Source organism: Aristolochia californica, unplaced genomic scaffold, assembly GCF_029961685.1.
Source record: "Aristolochia californica isolate CCGP_79_NKW_82.1479 unplaced genomic scaffold, dmAriCali1.0.hap1 SCAF_2, whole genome shotgun sequence".
In the NCBI taxonomy this organism is placed as follows: domain Eukaryota; kingdom Viridiplantae; phylum Streptophyta; class Magnoliopsida; order Piperales; family Aristolochiaceae; genus Aristolochia; species Aristolochia californica.
In genome coordinates, this window is record NW_027181881.1 from 46,065,918 (window position 1) to 46,084,924 (window position 19,007).

Consider the following 19,007-nt stretch of genomic DNA (forward strand, 5'->3'; position numbering starts at 1 on the left):
GAGTTCGACATCTAGACATTCATCACCTCTGTTACTTTCATCTGACATGCAACGACGAAGCCTTCGCGATTGACGATAGCAGAAGGACAAAAAAGGAAATCACAGTTAAATAAAGCCTAAAAATAAATAAACTTTCAAAAAACTCTTCTTCCCTCCAAAAATGTCACAATTGATTTTGTTTTGTTGGCTAGATTTATACATACGAGATTAGGTACCAGGGGTGACATTGAATAGACTCTAGCTAGAACTTGTATATGTTCGAGTTCGACTTAGCTCGAAATCGAACTTGAACCCAAAATTTTTAAACGAGTTTAAGCCCGAACTCAAACTTTAACCTACATTTAAAACTTAAAATATATATATATATATATATAAATAAATAAATAATATTAAGATGACTTTAATACTATTAAATTGCAATGTATAAGAAAAGTCTAAGACTTTGAAATAATACATACTAATATAAAATAACCAATTTAATTGAACTAAAAGAAAGAGTAAACAAACTTTATCAATATTATTTATTTTATTATAAACAATAATATTAGATATTAAGGGATCCAAAAAGGTTGAACGATGGATCGTATTAGATATCAATCGTCTATGAAATTTGAAGTACATAAGAATAACTATGATATTAACTAAAGTGGGATCAATCGTATTAGATATTAAAGGATCATGGATTGTCTATGAGATTTGAAGTAAATAAGAGTAATTATGATATTAACTAAGTGGGAATTGAGGAGAGTAATTAAGGTAAATAGTATTTTTATAAAAAAAATTATATTAATGAGTGGGTCACCAGTGGAAAATATCTAATGACGTGCAGATGCGGTTGCATGAAATACCCACGTGCATTATTGTCTAGCTACGTCAGCTGTTCGTCAGATTCTGGTCCCCCGTTTTTCCTTCGCCGTTCCTTTATAGCTGGAACCTACTGACATTTGGGTCAAGCATTGGGACGTCTTTTCATTCACGTACAAATCGACTCATCGATGATATTTAGAGGTCCATCTGTCTCTGCTGTTGGATCATTTAAGGTCTCAACAACATCTTGAATTGAATTAGGAAACCGACTGGATCACGACATCACGTGCTTGAAAGAGCAAGAACACCAACTTGGATTTGAGAAGATTCTCAGCGTCTCCGGCTAGATTGGACGTTCCTCCGTGATTAGTGGGGAAGAAGGCTTTGCTCTGACAATTTCTGCACTGATTTTCACTGCTCTTCCTTTATTTCCCAGGCACTGGGTTCCTGAATCTTCGCTGTTTCCTTCTGGCTTTTTCCGTAATGGCAGATATTTGCGCCAGAGATCAAAGCTTCCTCGTAGACGGAAGATCTTGTAATACATTTCCCTTTTCCTTGGTTTGATCACTCGTCTACTGTCTAGCAAAATTGTAATACACTCTAGGCCAGATTAACGAGGTTAGTGCTCTTGCATGATAAACAGAACTAGTCAAACGAGTCTCTTTTGGCGAATCAAACCAACTACTTGAAACAAAATCATGCTAGGCCATTGGAATTAGTTCAATTCCTTATGAACTTCTCTTCCACTTAGTCTATTAAGCCATGGCTCTTGTTTGAGTCCACTCTTGACCAAGATTGAGACAGCGAAGTGTTTATTCATCAATCCTGGTTAAATCCAGGTGGTCCAACCCATCAAAAGCCTAATGCAATCACCTTTTCGGGTCCATTTGGGATCTTACAAATAGATTTTGATCGATGCTTGAGGCCAAACAAAGACACAGGGCGTCAAGAAAACTATCAATTTATGTTAAAAACTTCTTTGCTTAGAGGCAATCCAGTAACTGTCACCCTCAACAAACTTCCTTCTTCAATCCTGTTGCTGTATTTTCTGCACCATTGCTGCTTTTGACAGAAAGAAAAGCTAATACTTTCGAACAGAGGAAAAGGTCAAGGAAAATGGGAACAAAAGAGTCTATGCAACTATAAAGTATAATACACCAAAATCAATTCCAAAAATGGAAAAGAGCATCAAAGATTCCCCATGATGAGAGCAGTGCTAGCTTTTGGTCACAAACTCATGTTCATTCACACTAGCCTCATATGAGAAGGCATTCTCAAGCAATTTTTTTCTGTACATGGTAAATTGACTTTAATATAGGAGACCAACGCCTCTCTCAGGTAAGAGGATCTTCAGAAGGGACTTCAACAATTACTGATAGCGCTTGACAGATTTACCAAATATTGTGGTTCATCTCTATCAGGGATTGCACAACAGTACAGGGGCACCTAAAGTAAAGAAACATTATTTTCCAAACCTAGAGACGATGTGCTCTGCAATGGCCATGCTGGAAGTTAAACCTGGTGATTCTATCCCGAACAAGTTTACCAAACCTGCTACACCATGAATGTCCTTTCCCTGCACAAACATTACATTCTGGAGGTATTAATCAGAGGAGGAAATAACCAACTGTGCAAACATTAAAAATGAAATCATCGGACAAAAGAGAAATGTATAAGAATTTTTTAATCTTTTGGTGTTCTCAGTCATGTATTATAAAAAAAAAACAAATGTAGGAATTGCTTATGCTTTGGTGTTGTAAGTAAAAACATCAGATATTTGGTCTAGACAAATTTGTTCAGGTTATTGTGCTTCGGTTGTTATTTGTAAAAATCAAAATTTTGGTGAAGGAAGAGGAGAAAATTGAGAGAAAAATGAGAAAGGAGAAGAAGAACTTTCTGAAGAGCCTGAAAGGCTTCGTTGGTAACTGTGCACGAATTCCCAGAATTCTTAAATAAGTGTATTGAGTTAAAATTACAAAAATACCCCTATACACTTAATAAAGCTCAATCTTCTTATATCTCCCTAACTACACATCTTATATACATGAAATTTTAACCACTGATATAATTTAAAATGCAAAATAATATTACATAAATAAAATTAACCACTGAAGTAGTAAAATGACCAAAATACCCCTGGATTTATTTTATAACAATATTATTTTTAAAGCAGAAAGTTCCACTCAATTTAGTTTCTGTGGCAGAATTGTTGATTAGGCATGGTTTATATAGAAACAGAAACCAAAATTTTAGAAGATACCCAAAGTTTAGACAGCAGATAACAGTGATTTGTGAAAAGTTCTAGACAACCAGAAAAACACAGAATGAAGACTAATAGTCTTAACAATATAATGCACAAATCCGCCACATTCAAATGTTTAAAGGTTTTCCCACGATGCATGAGTAAGTCACAGGTTGAGAGTCATGCAAAGATATCTGAAGGTGCACCTGTATAATAAAGTCTACAGGTGGCTGGCTGGGACCCGAAAGCTTAGACCGAATGCCTGCATATCCTGGTTCCAGTGATCCATCCTTCAGATTAGGATAGTACCTTCTTATTTCTGGGTAAAATTTCTCTGCTCGACTCTTTTCAACTGTATAGTCAAACCTGTAGAAGATGGAGTAAATTAACAGAAGGAGCAATGTGAAAACACTTGAATTAATTGAATCCAAACAAGAATATGCTTGCATTCTAGCTTTTTGACAAAGCTACACCTTGTTGGTATCTACTTCTGGACAAAATATTCAAGTCATAAAACAATTTTCCTAAAGAGCAAAAAATTAATGTATTCTAAGAGTAAAGGGAATCAAACTGCTAATCTACTGTATGTTGCATGAGAAACCATAGAAGAATGCCACAGATACACCCCACAAATGAGCTAATGATTCGGGAGCAATGATTTTTTTTTACCAAAACAGAGGGTGCCCCCACTATATGTACTAGGCATAAAAGCTGGGGTAATTTCTTGGCCACACTAATAAAACAGAGAAACTGTTTCTCTTCCAACCATGCATCTTATGACTGTTGTAAACATAGGATCAAAATTAAACACAAAATTTACTTGTTTAAGAAGCTTGATATGTCATCTATTCGATATATCCACTGCACATCTGGACCAAACTTGACGTGGCCATCCAAGTCTAGGGTAACATGGACCCCCAGACCACCTTCTTCAGGGATTGGATAAATCAAGCGCTTAAAAGGAGGAATCCTAGTTTTAGATAAGGTGAAGTAGCAACCTCTAGCATAATATGAAGATGGAATAACCCTGTGGTCTAGGCCACACAGCCTTCTTGCGAGGGAGAGGGCACTCAAACCCACACAGTTTATGACGAGCTTGGGAACCAGTATAAGCTGTGGCTGCAAATGAGCATTCTCAGCACAATTTTCAAGCTCCTTACTATCAGTCACATGAAGATAAACTTTATCATCTTCAACATATCCACCTATAACAGCGGTGTTGTAAGAGAAGGTTGCTCCATGTGTCTCAGCTTCACCCTGATGCCACAGTTAATGCGATCATTAGGCGACCTGTGTATTTAGACAAGAAAATATACAGGGATAAACTATTGTAATGCCAAACTTCAAGAAGATTAAAAATTGGTTTATTGCACTGCACACATAAGGGTATAATAGTCAGTGCCAAGGAGGTGAGAATCTGGACAACACAGCTCCATGCCTGCAAAGGTTCTTGGTGAGTCATGGTAAAAAGTGAAATCTCCATGTGCATTGATTTGTACTGAAATCTTCCATGTAACAGTCCCAATTTGTGAGATTTTTTTACCCTAATACCCAAAGTATATCTTGTATTAACCGACACAGATAAACATGCACACCACCTATCACATTTGAAATTCAAATTTATGTGAAATAGCATACCAAGAAAGACAGCATGAGTGAATGGCTGTCAACTATTCCAGAGCAAGGAGATAACAGAGCCTTGACACAATGTAATTCTGGTTCCATCCTCATGGCTTGGCTACCCTCGATCATCTCAAGACCCTCAACTCCGTTCTCCTTGCCACGCTCCAACAATGCCATCAACTTCGAAATCTCTGTATTTTTAGTGGCAACTATGAGTTTACCAATTTGTTTATGTGGGATCCCATGGTCCAAACAATACTTGTACAACAATTCTCTTCCTCGTACGCATAGCATTGCCTGAAAAAATCAATTGGGGATGGATTAAGCATCGAAATGAAGTTAGCACATGATATAACTGTAAAGATAATGACATTAATAACAATATGATAGTAAACAAATAAGCGAGTAATGACAAAAATGAGATTATTCAATTATAGCTCCATCCAACCAAGATTTATCAGCCCACACTTAGTTCCAAAGAGGAAATCAATTTTTCAGAAAAAGAAAGTACACTGACAAAAAAATTTATCTTCGGAACTGGTAGACAAAAGTAGGATGTCCATTTTAATTTCTTCTTCATGTCATCAGAGCATCAATCTTCAATCAGTAAAAGTGAATAAACAGATTGCTGGCGAAATGAGGCACACAAAGTTTTCAATGTAGATTTTTCCAAATATCATGAAGATCTTAATTCAAAAATCTGAACCAGCAACCAAACCTATTGACTAAAGCTGATCTTAACAAATAACTATCAGCGTTTTCAACTTCACAAGGATGCTAACATCTAGACATTTATCAATAACAAGATTCTGCTTTATGATTTCTCGAATTAGTCTAAGCTCGTATGCTCCGGTACAAGAGACAAACACAACCATAACTTCCTAAGGTACACAAAATATCCACTGAAGAGGAAAATTTTTTACATGAGTTTGTTCTCACATTATAAAACTGGGGGTTCAAGGAAGCTTGCTATGAGTTACCATAATCCAGAAGTACTAAGCTTGCTATGAGTTTGTTCTCACATTATAAAGCTGGGGGGTTCAAGTGAAACTAAGTATGTAGAAGAAGAAATTAGCTTCATAATACGAAATCAGACCAACACTTCTTGTGTGGACCCCTCCTCAAATGATGGATGCGAATATCTGAGAGGACGCAATCATTTTGGAGATATTGAAGATCCATTAATCCTAAAAATTAGCAACCTATTTGTACCTGTCACTGGTGTTTTGTTTAATCAGGAAAAATTCACGTAGACACAAATATCAGCAGTGTAAATGAGGAGCCGTCCGTGTATATCTAAAAACTTGAGATCAGAGTTTGACAGTTTCATCAACAGTTACAGACTCGTTACATTGATTTCCTCAAAATAGTTGAAACTTTCACCAGGAATTCACGATAGCAATTGAACTGCTCTACAATAAAAAAAGGGTCATTTAGTTGGGGAACTCTCCCATATCTAAGTATAAGTGAAAAAAAATTGACGTTTCAGACGAGTTTGTCAACTTCATCGATACAGCAGCTTCGGAACCAAGAGATTTAAAAATTGTTACCATCCCCTAATGGAGCTCCCAAGCAAATTCTTATCATAAATTTCTCACCTTTAAAGAATTTTTAGGGTAATATATCCCTGCGTGGATGACTTCACTATTGCGCGAACTGGTTCCACTCCCGAAACTTGAGGCAGCCTCGATTACCAGAACATCTCTGCCTTCCAAAGCAAGCTCTCTTGCCACTGCAATCCCAACAACGCCAGCTCCAATCACCACACAATCGGCTGTCTCTTTTGGAACTTTTCCGAAAAGAGTACTGAAAAGATTTGCTCTTGAAATTTTCTCTACAACTTCTTGGGTTCGTTTCAGTTTGCGAAGTGCGCAATGCAGCATCTTCGAAACGAATTCCTATGCAGCCAGAAGTTGAGAGTATAGACCAGTCTTCTTGTCAGCAAAGCGAAATGTAAAGGCTTGCCAGTCGTGTAAGAGGATCCATTTGGAGTACCATTTGGAGTAAAAGAAACGATCGTCGGTCCATTATCCAATGCCAGTGCCTGTTGTAAAAGGACGAAAATGCCCCAGGGAGGTCGCTGTCGTTGATTGTACAGTTTTTGAAGCTCGATCAATTCATGGGAGAAGAAATGCAGTCGATCATCCGAAATGGAGAACGGAGTTCGAAGGCTGTTAGTAGATATATCTCTGTGGAACCCTTCGCACGATCAGTTCTCTGAAGTCATCGCTCTCCTACCTCTACATGAACAGTCCTCAATAACCAGGTGAGGGTTTCTCTATTTCCTAATCCGACAGTTCTTATGATGCGAATTCTTCATGGACTTCATATTACAAGGCAGATGGAAAATCTTCAGGTGAGCCTGCTTCTTTTTATTTCTAGACTTCGTGGGTCCTGGCAAGCGAAGTTCAATTTTTTGTTGATATAGATGCTTGTTAGAGTTGATTACCGGCAGACCATGATCGACGTGGGACCCGTCATTCAAGACTTGATTTTGCTTCAGTGTGTTCGACGACACTGAGTTTCTGTAGCATTGAAGACATTTTGAGACTCTCTCTGCAATACTTTCTCTTGGCTTTCAACCATCGTCTTGGCTTTCAACCATCTCTCCCTTTCCATTAGTTAGTAGCATTGTGTTATTGAAGTGGTTTTTTATCAATTTTATTCATTTCCAATGAACTTGCCATAAATATGAGAGCCATTGGATGGTTGAGAAAATCCAGGAAGGTGCTTTCTTCCACTAGGGTAGTTGAGAAATTCTGCTGCTGAATGTGATTCTTACTTGATTTTGTGAATTCTAGGTTTATAAAGTTCGACGACAGGAAACGGGCATTTGTTAGTCGCTTGCTTCAATATGTGGTGGTGCATGAACTGTTGGGATTGGCACTCAACGAAATAGTCATAAAACGCACGGTAGAAGGCAAGCCCTATCTGGTATGAATGTCTTGTTGCAAATGTTTCTTCCTTGGCCGGATAGTGATTGAGTGAGCAGCTTTTACATAAAAAAATTGTATTAAGTCAGTCCAAATTGTCAAAGGGGCATTCTAATAGCCATGTTTTACTTTGCTCGAGTGAGTAAAACTTGACTGAGAACATCTCTGGTTTTAACAGAGTAATGTTTTAGCCAGTGCTTACGATACAGGGAACAAAAAGAAGGAAGAAAAGGAAGAAAAGGAAGATGATTGATCTTTATGCGGTTTAATATGCATACTTCTTTCCTCAAGACAGCTCCCCCAGACAACTGGAGAGATTGAGTCTGGCTTGAGTTGGCCAAACCCACAAGGGACACCAGCCATGAACAAGGTTTTTTGATTTAGACCTTGAACTGACTTCTCTGCGGGTAGGGTAAAGTGTATCATGTAACTTGTTTATACCAAGCTTGCTCACAGTTAGAGCGCATTCACGTCCACTAGCCCATATGTTTTAGGAGTCCAATCTCCGGGAGGAGAAGCTGGCATGTCAGTAGAGTAAACCAAGTTTTTAGATTTAGAAAAGCAAATGGTATGATATCATATATACACTACTTTTCACCGTTATTTAAGAAAGATGTGCACTACGTTTTAGTTTTGATGATTTCTGCTTGCATGGCATAATTAATTTGAATTACATATCTACTATATTGACTAAGTGAAATTGACAAATTTTTGTCTTCATTATTTAGTCAACCTGGCATCTCACTCATTTCTTTTCTTTTTCTCCCAGGGAAAATATCCACCGAATTCAAAATTTCCCAACTTTAATTTCAACTGCTCACACCATGGAGATTATGTGGCTATAGCATCAGAGCCGTTGTGTCTCATAGGGTTAGATATAGTTTCTCTTAGTGTCCCTGGGCAAGAAACAATCAATGACTTTATAGGGAACTTCTCTTCATATTTTACCAGTTTGGAATGGAATAAAATAATCAATGCCGGCATTTCTTGTAAAGTGTTGGCTGAGTTTTATAGGTAAGCATGTAATTTGGAAAGCTTCGATTTTCATCTTTTAATTAAATATTTTCAGATCTACAATCTGGATGAGTAGATCAGTTATCAAATGGGGGTTGCAATGATGTAACGAGGAATTAGCTTTGCAGATACTGGTGCCTGAAAGAGGCATATGTCAAAGCTACTGGAGCTGGAATTGGATTCAGGTTGGACAGATTGGAGTTTCATCACACAGACTGGGCTGACATATCTGTTTATGTTGATGGAAAGAAATCGAAAGCATGGAAGTTTTGGCTGATTGAGCTAGACAAAATGCATTTGGTACTTTCCCCATGCTTCTGTCCTTTTGTGACCAGCTGTAGAAAAGAATTGTTATAATCTGGAATTTTTCTTCTATACTGATCAAGGACTTATATTTTCTTTGCTGCTAAGTGAGGATAAAAATTGATTTGGTAAAAAAAAACATAAAAATGTTAAGATTGTTAAGAATTACTTACATGGTTATATTAGACAAAAAATTGAAAAAAAAAAAGTACAAAAAAGGAAGAACGCAATAGAAATAACATGATGATTGTATTGGTGATGGATGAAAAGTTGCTTTTTATGAAGTTCCAATTACATATATTCTAGATTAACTTCTGTTATCCTGTTTTACTGCTATAACATGGCTACCCCATTTGCTGAAGAAGGGTTTTCAAAGTTAAAGCAACAAAAGAAGAAAGTCATTTTCTGCAATTTCTGGAAGTCTCTATAAATTGGAGTTTTGTTTGATACAACTGTCTAGCAGCAGCATGCTTGTTTTTCTTTGAGAATTTCTACTTGTAACTGTGCATAGAAACAGTCAATTCTTAATTGTATTTCACATGTCAGTGGTTTTCAAAGCTGGAAGTAGTCCCCAAGAGGTGTGGAATTTCCAAGTTGGATGAAGTTATTGCATCTGTATCAAAAGATCCAAGTCAAAGTAGCTTTCCAAGTCGCACAAAGTCAATTTGAAAGTCTTGCATGCAAGCGTATTGATAGGAAAAGGGTAAAAAAAAGACCAGTAGGAATTTTTTCATGAAAAAAAATATTTAGTCTGTTCTCTACAAGTACATTTTATCTCTTGTTCGATATCATTTTCCCTGTTATGCAAAAAAAGAAGAAGAGCAGAAGACTTGTTCTTTCTCTTCTCATGTTGCCACATCAGTTCCAGGGCTCGACTACTTAGGTATTGTAACTCTTCAATACTCTTAGTAACCTTTACTTATTTCTTCACTCAAGTCAGGACAACACTCTTAGTACCCTCCAACTCATTTCTTCACCCAGTCAGGACAGACTTTTCAAGACATATTCTTCTTTCAAAAGGATAACTCTCTCCTTATTTTTCTTTCATCTACAATATCTCCAACTTTTTAATCAAAAGGGGATGTCTCAGAGTGTCCTTTGGTCCTGAGGGTAAAGAAAAGCTGAGATTTACTATGAATATCGCAAAATTCAAGTGTAAAACAGCCAAAACCAGACAAACAAAAGAGGCACAAACTGAGAGAAATGATCAATAGTAGGGAAGTGATCTATGAATCTCTACGTGCTCAGATGGTTTATCTTGAGAAATCTCTTCTATATGCTTAATGAATTAGTGTTTTCCAGTCAATATAGACCTCTCATATGACATCTTATCTCCCCAAATGTCACCCATTAATCTATGGCAGACTTGTTGAATTTTTTTTCCAAAAGCTATCCATATATGATTTAATTTTCTTATCCATGACTTAAATCATATATATGTTCCTTTGCCTGTGAAAGTATAAGGGATGCCCATCAAACGGTTGTTTGCTCTCCTGTTGAACAAATTTGCACTCTACTTGGAGCCTTTTAAACTGCCTTATATTATTATCCTTTCTTATTTTGTCGTTTCTCTATGAAAGATAGCTAACACGTAGCTTGGAACTACTCAGGCAGCTTTAGCAAAAGGACATCCACAAAATGCGACCAAGAATTATAAATCAGCATTGCCCAGAACAGAGTTTGAGGAAGAAGACTATTATTCCAGCCTCAATCTTCAAAACCCAGGTTTCTATCTCTGCACAGTGGAACAACTAAGTTTAGTTGCAAAGAATGCGACAGAAGGATGACCAGTTAAAGACTCTACGTTAGAGACATGCACACCATGAGGTTTATTCGATACAAGATTGTATAGCAGAAGCGCAGAAGATTCACGACAGCTGCGACAGAGTGCAGAGAAACCTGGTCAATATTCTCGTATGCATAATGTGACAATGTCAGCTATGTTTTTGCAAAAACAAAAAAACTTTTGGCCGCCGTCTCCTCTTTTTCAGACATGCAAATCTGCATGGAATCTGATGCGCAAGCGCAAGTGGAGTACAAGAATCAGGCAACTGCGACATCAATCCATAGATTTTGAATCACTGCAATTCCACAACACTTTTTTTTTTATCTAAATACGGCTATTTCTAAGAATTTCCTGAAAGGAGAGATCCCGTTCTACCGTTTGATTCGCCTTCTCGTTTTTTGCACAAACCTACTGTTAGCCTGCTAGTGATATACGCAGATGAAGTTCCGGATGATTAAGGGAATTATTTACTGTCCATCGGCAAACTAGATGTGTTTATTCTTGACATTTTATTATATTACACCGAAATGATTAATTTTATTTTATTTCCAAAACACAAGCCGACGCCCATCACCCCCATTTATCATATACAATCATTCGGATACCACCGCTAAGTGCAGATACAAGCACTAAAGTTAGATCTTGCAGTAAGTAAAATTACAATTATAACAGGGCGCAGCGCTACATGGATTTTAGTACTATCTATACCCCTTATATATTTTCCCTTCATTTTAAAATACAGTAAATCCCATACAACAACCATCCCCATCCCCATCCCCATCCCCACAACTGCCATAATGTTTTGCTGTCGTTGGTTTTCCTTTTAGCAATTTGTGTCATATGCTACGAGCCCCTGCAGCTCTGGACCTTCCAACCGGGGATTGTTTTCAAAGCTGTATATGACAAAAATTCATGGATTAGACAAGCCAGTAGATTGTGTATTGATCACCTCCTGTTTTCTCACACAAGCCATTCACATGCTCTGCTTCAAGTATCACGATCATTAATATGCTTCTTTTTTTGGAAAAAAAATAATAATATTACTTCTTTCCTGCAAACAAAATTATTGAACGATTTTTTATTTTGATATGCACGAGAGGTTACATATTTGATCAGCACATACACAGTAGGAAGCCCAATGTCAGTCATTGGCAAGTGTTTGTAGGACCGTTAACAGGTCGGATAAAAGCAGCTTGGACACTAAGGGTGAATACATCTCCAGCACATATAGCATCACAAAGATCAGTTCAACACCCACTTACCCAAATATAGTTTTACACTTGCTCGCTTGTTAAACAGGACCAGAACAATGGTGTACCGACCATAAATAAAGGTCATCTTATGTTTCTCACCGAGACAGAAACTTTAGCAGGTGATTTTTTATTTTTATTTTTTGCTCACACAAAAAAAGAATTTTATTGCGTTCATAGATGCTGTAAATGACTGTAACCATCTTTTACTTATTCCTTTTTTTCCCCTCACCCAAACATGTCTATTTCAAAATCCAACCCCAAGACATGGTCTAATTCTCTAGCAAATATGCTATAGTCAAACTCATTAATTTAAGGAGTTGGCTACAACAAATTTGAGCAACAGGCGACATTCAATTGTCTGTCTAATGTCAGACGTTCCAGGGCAGATTGAAGATTTACCAACCAGGAAGTATATTTGCATTGCGCTTGTGAAAAAAAAATTGAAGGCAAGGAAAGTTTGCCTAGAAAACTAATATCATCTGTAATGAATACAAGAAATCGAAATATAATTACAGGCTCAGGATTAGTAAATGAAATTTATGCAGTTCAAAAATTTTAAATTAGAAAGGAATAAATGTTCACTGGTAATGTCCTATCAAAATATCAATCCACTTCCTTATCTACATCATGCAAACCAGGATATAAACTATCACTTAGCTAAACAATAAATCATATAACATAGAAAGGGTAGCACAGCCTTACTTGGATAGAGGAATGTGCTCAAAAGGCCCGGAGGTAGGAATAGTTCCACACAAGTTGTTATTTGAGACATCGCTGTGAGAACAATCAGCCACTTATGTCATTATGTACTACCCCTAGACTGAAGTGCCAGTAAATGGTAGAAAAACTAGAAACAATTGAATTTTTCCAGAGAAAAAAGGTCCCGACTTACACAACTTTGAGACCGGAAATCTGACTAAGCTCTCGAGGGATTCGGCCAGTCAACAGGTTGTCATTAAGTCTCCTGCAACAAAACACATACAAATTAAATTCATGGGGCAATCAGCCAACACGCCGTCACAAAAAAATTGCAACAGTTCTTGACATCACAAGACCAGTCACATAAATAGAAGATCCATGGTATCTAGTAATAGACTGGTCAACTAATTGATGAAATCAGAAACCTGTTTCTCAGAAACCTATTTCAATCTTGTTAACATCTTAAGGAGAATTTTAAATTTCAAAAATAAGAATACAACCAGAACCACCTTAAGCATAATTTGCAAAAATTAAAAAGTTCAAATTGCTCCAGAGTAAAAACGAAATAAAAAGATAAATGCTCTTGACTCACAAAAACACTAGAGGCTTCAGCTTCCCCAAAGATGGAGGAATTGCCCCAGTAAGGTTATTGTTGTACAAGTCCAAGCTGATCAGGCTCTTCAAGTTGCTAAGCTCCGATGGAATTGTCCCTTGAATGTTATTTTTGTAAAGTTCTCTGCAGTTAAAGTAAATAATAGATTATGAGATACAAACATGAACTAACAGCACTTCATGCATGATTATTAATAAAAAATAAAAGCCAGAGAGTAAAATGAAGTATAAAGACAATTAAAATATAACATTATCACTTCAAGATAAAATACTCACAGATATTGTAAATGTTCAAGTTTTCCTAGGTCTGGAACCAGATGGCCAGATAAGTTTGAGTTTCCAAGATCCCTGCAGATAAGAGCAGTCACACGGTAAAGAAAAGGTAAAAGCAAAATTCTATGATGGTCCAAGTGAGAAAGAGAGAAGAAGATAACAAGAAGTAAAGACCGGTCCGATTCAAATCAAAGAACAACCAAGACTAATAAAACTGTAATTTTGGAGAGACAGTAGAGGATTCCTACAAACTAAACTCGCAGCCTCCAAGCTTTTCATCAATGCCTGCTCCGTCTTATAATTAAGGACCAATAAGTTGAACTAGGATCACTATTGTACCAGATACTGTTAAAGTGCTATAAATATCAAGGAAGGAAGGTATCTACAATGTTTCGACGGAATCATTTCATTTGTATCACTATAAGAGATGCATAACGTAAAAGTGAAAACCAACTAGCAGACCATGAATTGAATAAAAAAGCTAGTCTTCTTTTCCTTTTTTACGAAAAGTAAAAAAAAAAAAGTCTTCCGAGCAACCATTCCAGAAAATAACGCTGTGTTTCTTGTAAGCAGACAAAACACCAAAGTAAAATTTCCACAATCACCGGGTAAAACTCCGGCGCTGAGTAAAACACCGCCACAGCTCTACAAGAATAGCAATCCAAAAAACATTATCACATAGCAAAAAATAAAGGAAGCCAAATCCTAACTTCAAAATCGAGATAACAGAGTCGTTTAGGAAACCTTATATAAATAATTTAAGAAAATAATTATCAACATGAAACCGAATATTAATTAGAACAGCTTAAAATTAAGAAAAATAACATTCTTAGAGGAAAACAAAATGACTCAGGGAAGCATAAAAACACGTATAGGCATTTCCACAGCCAAAAATGAAAGAACCTTAGAATCTAGAGCGAAATTAAGCCAAAACATATCAAGTCCTCCTGGAGTTCAAACAAAAACAGCAACTTCACTCATTCGTCACCCAGACAACGGAATACGACAGGCTTTCCCACCCCAAATCATCAACTTCGAAAACCAAGGTACAAACATTGAAAAACAAAAAATCAACGAGATCAAGTTTTCCAGATTTACACAATAACAAATCTAATACACTAGAACGTTGGAAGAAAATGAAACACAGAAAAACAGTCCTATCTTGAAATTTCCCTTCAAAAATAGTGGATATAGAGTCTAAGTCCGGAGAAAAAAAAAAAAAACTCACAGCGTCGCAAGAATATGAACCAAAAAAATGGCTATGAAACAATCAATGAAAAAAACAAATGAAGATCCAGCATAGAACCTTACACTCTAGTAACGCGGTTGTCCTGATTACAAGTGATATGAAACCAAGTGCAGGGATTCACCAGAGTCGGATCCCAGCTCTGCAGCACGTCATCCGGATCTGACAAGCTCCGGCGAAGCGTGTAAAGGGCGTCACCTTCGGAGTTACAAGCAACGAAGGAGGAAAGGAGAAACAGGGTCAGGGTTAAGGTAAGGGTTTTCGCGACCTCGACAGAGCAAAACCAGGCGCGGTATGCCATGGTTGTTCCAAGACGAGGACGTCGATTATTCTTCCGAAGCTTAAGGTTAGGGCTACCGAGGCCCCGTTCGGATTTGCAGAGAAAAAAAAAAAACGGTAACAAGGTTTAACTAGAGGAGAAGAGAATCTGTTTTGGGAATGCCAGAGCCAAACATGGAGAGCTATTTATTTGATATCCTGACGAGCCCAGGGAGAGAAGACTTAAGAACCGCGACCGCGAAGCATTCAGTATTTCATTTGCCTTGAATTTGAATTTGAACTCCATTTCGGTGTCATTCGAATGGAATTTAGCGCGAACGACCCAATCAAAGCGGGTCCCGCCATTTGAACGGTTTAACTCTAAATTGCAACGGGACCCACAATGAGCAAGAGGTCAAGAGGTCAAGAGGTCAAAGCAACCTTACAAAAGCCTTTCTCCACCGAGCTTCAGAAACCCAAATTAACAAAACCATTTCTCCTTTCTTGGAACCTACCTAAAAAGCTCCACTCAGTAAAAAATTCCATTAATTAAAGCAGTGAAGCTTGACCTGCTCCACTACATGTCACAGAACCCCATTTCTCAATTCTCTCCATCGTCTTCCCGGCAGAGACAGGCGGCGACACGATACGATTTGTAAAATTCCAAAAAGGGTCAGGGTTTAGGATTCCCCATTTCCCACCTCCTTTGTCACCGAGTGTTTAGACTTGGGGGGAGAGCATTTAGTGCAGAGAAGAAAAAAGGGGGGAATGGAATCATGCTTTGTTGGAGAATAAGAGGTTGCCCCACTTTGAGGAAAGAGAAACGACTGAAATCCGCCTCAGAATGAGTGCTCCAGAATGTTTGAAAGTCAGTGCTGAGAGCATTTCATATTTGACTTAGCTTTATCATTTGATGGGGCTATGCTTAAAGCTGAATCATTGCGTGTGGAAACAACTACACCGTTGCCCTCCATGTTGGTTTGCCAAGGGACCCAATCATTCCAACCTTTTTTTTATCAAGTCAAGCTCACTTCTCCCTTTTGTCCCTTTTATGCACTAATTAAAGTCTATAAAGGGTTATGGTGATATTAAGCTCAAACTTTTGCTTGATTTGAATACTTAGAAATTGAAATTAAAATCGAGTCCAAATTTTTTAATTGAGTTTGAGTTTGAGTTTGAATAGGGTTCGAGCTTTAACCCACATATAAAACTATATAAAAAAATCTGATAAACTTAATATATTTGAATTGTAAACTATCGCAAAGAAGTCCAAAACGTTGAGGGATCTAAAATGGTTCAACTATCGATCATATTTGAGGTAAATAAGAATAATTATCGACGAACTAAAAAGGGAATTGACGAGAGTGATTAGAGTAAAAGATATTTTCATAAAAAAATTTATGATAACGAATCAGTTCAGGAGCTAACAAGCCGAAATTAAAAAATCTGGAGTTTTGAAACTGAAGCTTAACTCGAAATGTTTGGCATGGTGCCACCCCTAATTAAAGGGGTTCGTTGGTATTCATTTAAAACTCAGGGCACAATGGGTTTTCCATAAAATAAAAATAAAAACTATTTTAAACATTGGAACAGAGTTGATTATTCAAATCATTATGCCGAGACCTCTAACCAATGCTCTAAATCCGAGAATATGGAATCGAGGATGCGCCTGAAATGTAAACCATTTTGAGATTAATTGCATCAGTTACATTGAAACAGAAAAAACTCTTGCGTGATTTTTGTACCAGACAAACCAGGTATACCTAATCTTCACGGAAGTTTATGCCGGTCTGAACAACCCCACCTCCAGAAAACTACCAACAATGTCGAGAAAGATTTTAAGAATTGAGCCCTGACTGTCACCGATGAATCGGTTAAGAGACTGGATGTCGTAGGTATAACTTTCTAGACAAGAATGCATATGCAGAATGATTTCACAGAAGAAATGGAGAATGATGAAGTAATAACTCGAGTCAATGACCCAAAATCCACTACTGTGGGAGCAAAACGATTTCCACTCGAAAGCCAGAAACCCCATTCTCAAGCATAGGATACCACCACGATTACCTTGAAAAGAAGAAGGCCAGACAGGGAGTACTCATTTGTTAACTTCTCCGGGCTTCGCTCTGTCTGCAACAATATCAATCTGAACCATCTTGTTCAACTGCTGCTACGATAAGCACGACCATTTATTTGTCTTCCATGCTTCGTCTCCTGGTCTTACAAAGGTGATCCCGAATGATTTTCAAGCTGATAAATCTGTCTCATTATCTGGTTGCTTTTCTGACCAAAACATTCTTGGAAGATGAATTTGATATTAGAGCCGAGAGTTTTAAGTAAAAAAAGTGATACAGAATGCTTCTGGTCAATGCTAGCTTCCATGGAATGGCTCATCATGGTGAAACATCATCCTCTGTAAATGTAGTCATTTAGTTTGAAGAAGAGGATTACATGTTTGTGAAGATTGACAAACCTAGAAGAAATATCTCCAATTATATCTTGCTGTCCCAGAACTGTTTCAGTTTGTTGGATAAACTCGAACAACCATCTCTAATATAGTCTTATATCTTCTTATAGAGTCTTATTACACTAAAATTTTATTTAAGTATATCCACTCTGTTTGGATAATTGAGCTGGGGTTTTCTGATCCGTCTGGAGTCCTGAAAAGATCTGGAAGCAGCAGGTAGGGGGAAAAGACGGGGAGAGAAGCGCCAAAAGAGAGGAGGTTGCGTGGTAGAAGCCTGGAAGGTCGTCAATGAGTGTGGACACTTGACATGTATGAATCAGATTTTTCCCAATCTCATCTCTTCCCTCCCTTGAGCTCCTCCATTCCCCACTTTCGCCTTCCGCTTCTCATACCATAGGAATCAGTGCATCATACTCAAATATCTCCTAGGACTTATCTTCACCTGATCCGAACTCAATGCAGCTGGCAGATCAGGTTATATAGGAATTAATTAAGGGTAAAAAATAAGAATTTAACCATTATTATAATTAATAAAAATGAGATAATATCAAATTCTCCATAAAAGGAGGCGGGCAGAATCTTCTTCTTCAGTGCCCCTTCCACTTGTTAAATGCCCGAGTCGCTTTTGAACTTTCGACCTTCTCATTTCTTCCACCAAAGATACTGACCCCAAGCAAGAGAGGAGATGCAGAGCCCGTATCCCTTGCATTCGAGAAAGAGTGAAACACGACACAGAGACATATATATACCAGGAATAGATATGGCCGGCGACGGTGCTTCTCACAGCAACGGCGGCTCTCTGTCCGTCAAGGTGCCCACCTCTCCTTCACCCAAAGGTTCCCCAAAAAGCAGCGGTTACACCGGGGTAGCCCAGTGCCTCTGCTCTCCCACAACTCATCCTGGCTCTTTCCGCTGCCGGTTCCACCGCTCCCGATCCACGTCCTCGATGCAGCTATCCAAATCCATGCCTGCCCACGAACCCGTCGTCGCTGCCAACGTCACTGGCACTCAGGGGCAGACTAGACTGGAGTTCAGAGATGACGAATGTAGTTTTTAAGTAACACGGGATCCTCCTCCCCTCCTCTCCCTGTTTACGTGTTATATACATAGTAGTGGTATCTGTACGCGCTACCCCTACAATATGGTTGATTGACAGTGTATAAGTTTTTTTTTTTTTTTACTTTTCTGTCTCTGAAATCTTTTTGATATTCAAAAGGGAAGAGGAAACCGTTTTATAAATCGTCTTGTTAATTCTTGCTGCAGAAACCAGCTTTCTGGGTATCTTTCAAGGGGGTTGGCAAGTATTAATTTGGACAGCATCATCTCCAGTAGCTATGTGAAGGATACATAGAAGGAGAGAATAAAGAGCTACACTGCTCTTGCGGACCTGTTCGATTGGCAATGCACAGAGATCTGCCTCGAGTGGGCATCAGGAGGTAGCAAGGGAGAGGCCGTAGAGATTACTTTTGTTTACCACGAAGAACCCCACAT

General features: G+C 37.9%; 3 protein-coding genes across 5 annotated transcripts; 1 reads left to right on the forward strand and 2 right to left on the reverse strand.

Moving 5' to 3' along the window:
* Positions 1 to 1,919: 1,919 nt before the first annotated feature.
* Positions 1,920 to 6,693, reverse strand: LOC137955458 (L-2-hydroxyglutarate dehydrogenase, mitochondrial). The gene is made up of 5 exons (XM_068802405.1): positions 6,271 to 6,693; positions 4,688 to 4,969; positions 3,870 to 4,306; positions 3,256 to 3,415; positions 1,920 to 2,383 (listed from the first exon to the last, which is right to left on the reverse strand). The coding sequence occupies exons 1-5, from the start codon at positions 6,553 to 6,555 to the stop codon at positions 2,270 to 2,272; spliced, it is 1,278 nt and encodes a 425-aa protein (XP_068658506.1). The 5' UTR covers positions 6,556 to 6,693; the 3' UTR covers positions 1,920 to 2,269.
* A 123-nt stretch (positions 6,694 to 6,816) lies between these two features.
* LOC137955459 (uncharacterized) lies at positions 6,817 to 11,202 on the forward strand. Of its 3 annotated transcripts, none has more exons than XM_068802406.1 (5): positions 6,817 to 6,938; positions 7,474 to 7,606; positions 8,375 to 8,619; positions 8,748 to 8,919; positions 10,533 to 11,202. In XM_068802406.1, the coding sequence occupies exons 1-5, from the start codon at positions 6,823 to 6,825 to the stop codon at positions 10,707 to 10,709; spliced, it is 843 nt and encodes a 280-aa protein (XP_068658507.1). In that variant the 5' UTR covers positions 6,817 to 6,822; the 3' UTR covers positions 10,710 to 11,202. The 3 variants fall into 3 exon arrangements, with proteins under 3 accessions (XP_068658507.1, XP_068658508.1, XP_068658510.1); XM_068802407.1 differs by having other exon boundaries at positions 7,474 to 7,585; XM_068802409.1 differs by having other exon boundaries at positions 6,853 to 7,028.
* A 68-nt stretch (positions 11,203 to 11,270) lies between these two features.
* On the reverse strand, positions 11,271 to 15,248 carry LOC137955460 (leucine-rich repeat protein 1-like). Its single transcript, XM_068802410.1, has 6 exons — positions 14,857 to 15,248; positions 13,549 to 13,620; positions 13,253 to 13,396; positions 12,854 to 12,925; positions 12,664 to 12,735; positions 11,271 to 11,601 (listed from the first exon to the last, which is right to left on the reverse strand). The coding sequence occupies exons 1-6, from the start codon at positions 15,090 to 15,092 to the stop codon at positions 11,532 to 11,534; spliced, it is 666 nt and encodes a 221-aa protein (XP_068658511.1). The 5' UTR covers positions 15,093 to 15,248; the 3' UTR covers positions 11,271 to 11,531.
* Between the last annotated feature and the right edge of the window lie 3,759 nt (positions 15,249 to 19,007).